The 7,500-nt window shown below is 49.0% G+C and overlaps 1 protein-coding gene across 2 annotated transcripts in view; it reads left to right on the forward strand.

The window, feature by feature from the left end:
* The window catches only part of focad (focadhesin), a 46,746-nt gene that overhangs the window by 31,997 nt on the left and 7,249 nt on the right, over positions 1-7,500 (forward strand). For both annotated transcript variants that reach the window (XM_030338022.1, XM_030338023.1), the window contains exons 27-34: positions 232-470; positions 1,260-1,349; positions 2,962-3,106; positions 4,060-4,179; positions 4,679-4,801; positions 5,405-5,482; positions 5,800-5,871; positions 6,215-6,317. In XM_030338022.1, the coding sequence (XP_030193882.1) occupies positions 232-470; positions 1,260-1,349; positions 2,962-3,106; positions 4,060-4,179; positions 4,679-4,801; positions 5,405-5,482; positions 5,800-5,871; positions 6,215-6,317 (970 nt within the window). The remainder of the gene's footprint in view (positions 1-231; positions 471-1,259; positions 1,350-2,961; positions 3,107-4,059; positions 4,180-4,678; positions 4,802-5,404; positions 5,483-5,799; positions 5,872-6,214; positions 6,318-7,500) is intronic.

Raw genomic sequence — 7,500 nt, forward strand, 5'->3', positions numbered from 1 at the left:
ACATAACAGCTACAGATCAACACAGGCTTCGATAAGAAAAAACAGCAGCGTACCTTAAAGGGGACATGTTATACCACCGGGTGTGAGTGTGATTAGCTGTTACAAGCCGCTTTGAAGCGGCTTGTAACAGCTAATCACACTCACACCCGGTGGTATAACATGTCCCCCTTTTTTATTTAAAAAATGCACCGAAATAAAAAGCTCTACTAAAGAGTAGCTCTGACCCCCCAGCGGTCCTACTCCGGCGAGAACACGGCCAGCTCCATCGCCCGCTCCTGCGCCACGCTGGGCCTGTCCCTGCTGGTGCCGGTGCTGGTGGGCTGGCACCGCGAGGGCGTGGCCCAGGTGCTCTCCACGCTGAGGGACCGGCTGCCCGGGGGCCCCAGGGCCGGCGACTCCCAGGCCGTGCAGTTCCACTCGGGGCTGGCGCTGGGCATGGTGCTGGCCTGCCTGCACCGCCAGAACCTCAGGTAGGGAGGCGCTCTCGCTCTCGATCTGGCTCTCGCTTTCTCTCGCTCTCTCTCTCTCTCTCTCTCGCTCTCTCTACCGCTCTCTCTACCGCTCTCGCTCTTTCTCTCTCTCCATCCCAGTGTTGTACTGCAGGGCCCCTGCTGAGTGTGTCCCCTGCATGGTAGTACTGTAGAGCCCCTGTGTGGTGGTACCGTAGGGCCCCTGTGTGGTGGTACTGTAGGGCCCCTGTGTGGTGGTACTCTAGGGGCCCCTGTGTGGTGGTACTGTAGGGCCCCTGTGTGGTGGTACTCTAGGGGCCCCTGTGTGGTGGTACTGTAGGGCCCCTGTGTGGTGGTACTGTAGGGCCCCTGTGTGGTGGTACTGTGGGGGCCCCTGTGTGGTGGTACTGTAGGGGCCCCTGTGTGGTGGTACTGTAGGGGCCCCTGTGTGGTGGTACTGTAGGGGCCCCTGTGTGGTGGTACTGTAGGGCCCCTGTGTGGTGGTACTGTAGGGCCCCTGTGTGGTGGTACTGTAGGGCCCCTGTGTGGTGGTACTCTAGGGGCCCTTCACTGTGGGCGGCAGTAGCTCAGGAGGTAGAGCGGGTTGGCTGGTAACCTGAAGGTTGCCGGTTCAATCCCCCGGCTCCTCCTAGCTGAGTGTCGAGGTGTCCTTGAGCAAGGCACCTAACCCTGACTGTTAGCTCCCGACGAGCTGGCTGTCGCCTTGCACATTGTGCTTTGGGTGGCCGATGGTCAGAGAAGCGCTATATAAATGCAGTCCATTTACTGTGTGTCCCCTGTGTGCCCCAGTGACCTCTCTGCTCCGGTGGACCCCAGCCTGCTGTGGGACGCCCAGGAGGCCCTGGAGCAGTGTGCCTTTGACCCCGACCTGGAGTACAAGTAGGTCAACAATACTGAAATCCCAAAGCCTCTGAATGCAGGGAGGTGGGAGTAACGAGGGCAATAGATTCAACCCATTGTTCATTATTCACTTGTATTTTTTGTCGATTTGAACACAATTTCCAAATCCTGTACAACACAGTTTCTTCGTCTTCCACGTACTTTTCAAGCAGTAAATGATGATGAAACCACAGTGAAAGCGTTTGACCTCTTTAGATTGTTTAATGATCGTTTCCCTCGGTTTCGGGCTCCGAACGAAGTCCTTTTGGGGAAACTTTAATTTGCCGAGTCAGGTTAAGGCCACCGCACTGGGGTGTAGAAACCCTGGATTTCCAGCTGAATTCAGCAGATGGTGTCTTAGTGGGGATATGTGATTAAAACGAAATGAAAGTAATTAAACCGGGGCTCGTTGCCAGGGGAGCTGTGATTGGCTATAATTAAAAACAGACATAAACGTGCCAAGCTTCAACCGGGGTCACTGCGGTGTCTTAAGTGCCTTTTATAGAGCGCCTCCTGCAGACATCTTTCACCCCAAAATGAGAGCGGGGCTGACTTTGGGTGTGGAACACCTCATCAAGTCAGGTTTCATAAAGAGGGCCATGTCTTAAAGGTCCATATTACACCACCAGGTGTGAGTGTGATAAGCTGTCACAAGCCCTTTAGAAAGGCAGCCTCTAGTGACATCACAAGAGGCGGGTTTTCAAAACGGCTTGTAACGGCTAATAACACTCACACCTGGTGGTATAGAATGGAACCTTTTTAAAAGTGTTATTTCAGTTCTCCGTCGGACCACAACGATAAACCCCTTCATTCACAACGGGGAGTTCGCCTCTTCAGGGCCTCAAACCCTATAATAATAATTCCTTAGCGCAGCAGAATACCTTCAGACTGTAGCCGGCCTCATTCGAGCACCAGGAGTACACTGTAGCAGGCGAACCGCGTGGAGCCTGACAGGGGAGCGACGCTTCGGCTCGCGTTAGCCCTTCTGTCGTCCGCTGCGCAGCAGAGGAGTACACCCCAGCAGAGTGTGAAGCTCCTGTTAAGAGAGACTTCCCTCCCCGGCAACCACTCATTATTAATTTCTCCGGTGCCAAAAATAAGAGTCCGTCCATCACCGCCGAACACATGCTGGGTGCAGGCACACGGGTACTAACACAGACACACACAGACGGACACACGCACGTGCACACGCACACATATCCTCCTCTTCCTCTGCGGCCTCATGTTCCTCTTCATTTGCAAACAGACACCTTTTCTCCCTGTTCACATGGATGTTAAAATATCCATTTATTTTCATCCCATCGTAACCAGGCAACGGCTCACTCACAGAGATATGTAAGGATATTGTAGCCCCAAAGTCCGGCCCGGTTGATCATATTGTCTGATTGTTTTTGTTAAAGGATTAGTACTTTTCAAGACACAAAATTATAAAATATGAAAAAGAAAAAATGTATGTAACTTAAATTAGGAGCAAAGAAGTCAACCAGATCGCCAAGAAGTCCAACTCCCTCGTAGAGTGTTAACCCCCCTCTCCTCTCTGCCCCCCCCCTCTCCTCTCTGCCCCCCCCCCCCCCCCCCCCCCCCCCCCCCCCCCCCCCTCTCTGCCCCGCAGCACGGGGTGTGTGCTGGGCCTGGGCCTGGTGCTGTCCGCCCGGTCGCGCTGCGGGGGCTCTCAGGGGTCCCGCGTGGTCCTCACCCTGGACCGGCTGCTGGCCCGGCTGCAGGGGGGCGGGGGGCAGGGCCGCATGCTGCAGGAGGTAGGCCTCGCCCGGGGGTCCGGGGGGGTCCGGGGGTCCGGGGGGGTTGTGGGTTCGAAACCCCGATTATCGATTATCGTTGTTTGTTTGTTTTTATGAACGGACGTATCGTATGAAGACTTCTAGAACACAGAGGTCAGCATCAACACTAGCTGTGTACACTTTAGTTAAATACTACTGTAGTTATGTACTACTGTAGTTAAATACTATTGTAGTTATGTACTACTGTAGTTATGTTCTACTGTAGTTATGTACTGCTGTAGTTATGTACTACTGTATTTATATACAGTGTATTTATGTACACTGTCGTTATGTACACTGTAGTTATGTACTACTGTAGTTATATACAGTGTATTTATGTACACTGTCGTTATGTACACTGTAGTTATGTACTACTGTAGTTATATACAGTGTATTTATGTACACTGTCGTTATGTACACTGTAGTTATGTACTACTGTAGTTATATACAGTGTAGTTATGTACACTGTCGTTATGTACACTGTAGTTATGTACTACTGTAGTTATATACAGTGTAGTTATGTACACTGTAGTTATGTACTACAGTAGTTATGTGCACTGTCGTCATGTACACTGTTGGTTTAAATCAAGGCTCAAAACATTCCTGTTTGCCGGAGCATATTATCAAAACGTACGTCTGCACCTCTATGTTTATTCCTTCACCATCCACCACAATCTTTAGTTTCACATTTCTCGTTTAGATTCTGCTGTCTGTTAATGGCTGTGGCTTAATGTCTCCGGTTGTGCCTCTTACTCTGTTAAGCGCGATGAGTGACTGCCCTCGCGTCTGAAGGTTTCTATACACACACGCTTGCCTTCAATCCACTGTAATTCTCTCTGCCGTAAAGCCTCCACTAAATAACTCCATCTATTTAGATCTTCCGAGACACAAATCAATGTCCCCCCCACACCCCTGGTGGTCTCTGACGGCAGGTGCTGGCGTACGCGGTGGCGTGTGCCTGCGTGTCGGGCTTCAGCGTGGGACTGGTGGACGCCAGCAAGGCGGAGGAGGTCATGCGCGAGCTCCGCACGCTGACAGAGGAGAGCCAGCAGGTAGTGCATGCTGGGAAGTAATGTGGGAGGTGTGCGGCGGTTCCCATGGAGACCGTGTACATGGAGGCCAGTTGAAATCGTCGAAGCCTGAGCAGCTCTATAATAGTAATAGTACAACCGTGTTTCTTGCATAGTAGCACAATTCTATTGATTTACTCGGCTCTGCCTCTAGGGGGCGCCAAATATCCATCCAAATGTTTGCGTTTGTGTGTGTGTGTGTGTTTGTATTGGTAACACGTGTACGTGTGCATGTTTGTGAGTGTTATTCATAATTATTATTATTATTTATTTGTCCCTGTCTGTGAATTATGTCCATGTCGTCATGTGTGTGACTGCTGTTCACTATGTATATACTTTTATCGAGTACATGCACTTTATTTGAAGAGTTTCCTTGGGGACTTTGAAAGGCGCTTTTAAAATAAAATGTATTATTATTATTATTATTATTATTATTATTAATATGTGTGTGTACCGTGATGTGTGTGTGTGTGTGGTCCAGACCCCGGGTTTCTCCCTGGCTCTGGGCTCGGTGGTCCACGGTCTCTCGGTCTGCGGTCACGGCAAAGCGGTGGACCTCCTGCCCGGCCTGCTGGCCGCCTGGATCAAGATCCTGCTGGCCGAGGTACGGCGTCCTCTCTCTCTCACACACACACACACACACACACACACACACACACACACCGCTGAGGGCTGAAGCCACCCCAGAGACACCTCTCTGGCTGCTCAAAGTGAAAGTGGACTATTATGGTTTTCATCTCTTCAGTTTGATCAGTATAAAGGTTTCCTATATGCACTTAATGACAAATACAACGTTTTGGATTGTTTTTGGTTTATGTTGTGTCAGCCTATGGGTGGCCAGGACACTGACACACATTGTGGGCCATCAAAGAATACAATTTTTATTATTGCATACGTCTTAAGAGAAATCTAGATCACTGTGCTACAGCATCGGCTAACATATGAACGTAGAATTGGGATAGCAACAATATTGAGGTGTTTTTTTATGCCATTGTGGTAAGAAGGCTTGGATTTCAAGTTGGCCACACGGGTTAATGTCAGCACTGGGGTAGATTCTTAACACACTCTTTCAGGACGCTCTATCTGGATGGCAGATCTCTGAACAGGAGCTGGGAGGTTTTCAGGGGTTTTGAATAGAAGCTGGCATCCCTGGATGGCCAGTCGCTGGTAGGTTGTAATGTGCTGCGTATACGTCTCTGTGTTTCAGGGCTGTCCCACCATGCAGCGTCTGGCTGCTGTGAACGGCCTGGTGGCTCTGGTGGGCTCAGAGAGCTACCTCATTCAGGTCAGGCCTCCTCCAACAACCAACCTTTCAGAAAGGCTTTTTTGTGATATTATAATCTGGCACATGGTGATGTGACAGACATGTTTTTGCAGCATGTCATTTCCGTTGTCATCGTCTTTTTCTGCCATCTTTGAAGATCGTCGTCATGGCGATGAAATGTTCAGTGGTGGGGATCTAGATAGAGATTGTCTGGCTTGCACAAGCGTTTCAAGGTGTGTGTGTGTGTGTGTGTGTGTGTGTGTGTGTGTGTGTGTGTGTGTGTGTGTGTGTGTGTGTGTGTGTGTGTGTGTGTGTGTGTGCACGCACACTCCTTTCAGTTAAAGAGTGAGTCTGAACAGTCGTCACTACAACAAGGCCAGCTCAACGACGTGATCCGCACCATTACACAGGTACAGCAATGTAGACCATCCACCTATTAGTTACCTTCTTTAATTAGTCATTCATTAATTAGTAGAATTATTGACTGTTTGATTGAGGATCCATACCTATCTTGTCTGCTCCTTTTTGTGATTCTGTCATCTTTGAAATTTTAAAAGTAGATAATGTTCGTTAAAAACAAAACAAAAATACTGCGAGGCAATAAAGATAAATATATATAAGTATATATACCGAGCACATTTATGTAGTATGTGCATCTGCAAAAAATAAATGGTCTCTATGTTTTAAATAAGCGTGCTACTGGTGTTCGTAGCTTCCCTCACACTGGGGGGGTCTTGTCTTGGATTCCCGTAGATCATCTCCTTCTCAGGAGCCATGGGCCTGCAGTCCAACAGCGCCTGCTTGGTCGGACATCTGCATCTGGCTCACATGACCACCAGCCACACTCACACCACAGGTAGTACACATACTGTGGGGAGTAGTACACACACTGCAGGGAGTAGTACACCCACTGCAGGTAGTAGTACACACACTGCAGGGAGTAGTACACACACTGCAGGGAGTAGTACACACACTGCAGGTAGTAGTACACACACTGCAGGGAGTAGTACACACACTGCAGGGAGTACACACACTAGGGAGTACACACACTGCAGGGAGTAGTACACACACTGCAGGGAGTACACACACTGTAGGGAGTACACACACTGCAGGTAGTAGTACACACACTGTAGGGAGTACCCACACTGAAGGGAGTACACACACTGTAGGGAGTACACACACTGTAGGGAGTACACACACTGAAGGGAGTACACACACTGTAGGGAGTACACACACTGCAGGTAGTAGTACACACACTGCAGGTAGTAGTACACACACTGCAGGGAGTACACACACTGTAGGGAGTACACACACTGTAGGGAGTACACACACTGTAGGGAGTACACACACTAGGGAGTACACACACTAGGGAGTACACACACTGTAGGGAGTACACACACTGTAGGGAGTACGCACACTACAGGTAGTAGTACACACACTGCAGGGAGTACACACACTGCAGGGAGTACACACACTGAAGGGAGTACACACACTGTAGGGAGTACACACACTGTAGGGAGTACACAGTGTAGGAAGTACACACACTAGGGAGTACACACACTGTAGGGAGTACACACACTGCAGGTAGTAGTACACACACTGTAGGGAGTACACACACTGCAGGTAGTAGTACACACACTGATAGAAATAGGGCAAAGCAAAGCCTGCGTTCCCAACTGTCATTTAATCACAATGGCGATATATATATCCGGATATGCATGTTTTCTACATATAATAATAAATCGATTGTCTATATAAAAAGACCACACGGTAAAGCCTTGTATTGTATATTTGCAAAAATATATTTGCTCTCATTTTATCATTGGTGCAAAATGAACAAAAGCTTCAATTGCAATAAAGAAAAAGAACAGCTAATTATAGGCCTAGCCTACAATATCAAAAGGTAAAATATGAAAGCTAAAGCAGTGTAGCAGCAAAATGTATTTAATTTAAAGTGTCGTGCGGTTGCGTTCCTGCACGGTGAGACATACTCCATCAAGCAGCGCCTGATCGTCTCTGACTGCCAGCCGTTCATTGGC

Source organism: Gadus morhua, chromosome 17 (assembly GCF_902167405.1).
Source record: "Gadus morhua chromosome 17, gadMor3.0, whole genome shotgun sequence".
Taxonomy (NCBI): Eukaryota; Metazoa; Chordata; class Actinopteri; order Gadiformes; family Gadidae; genus Gadus; species Gadus morhua.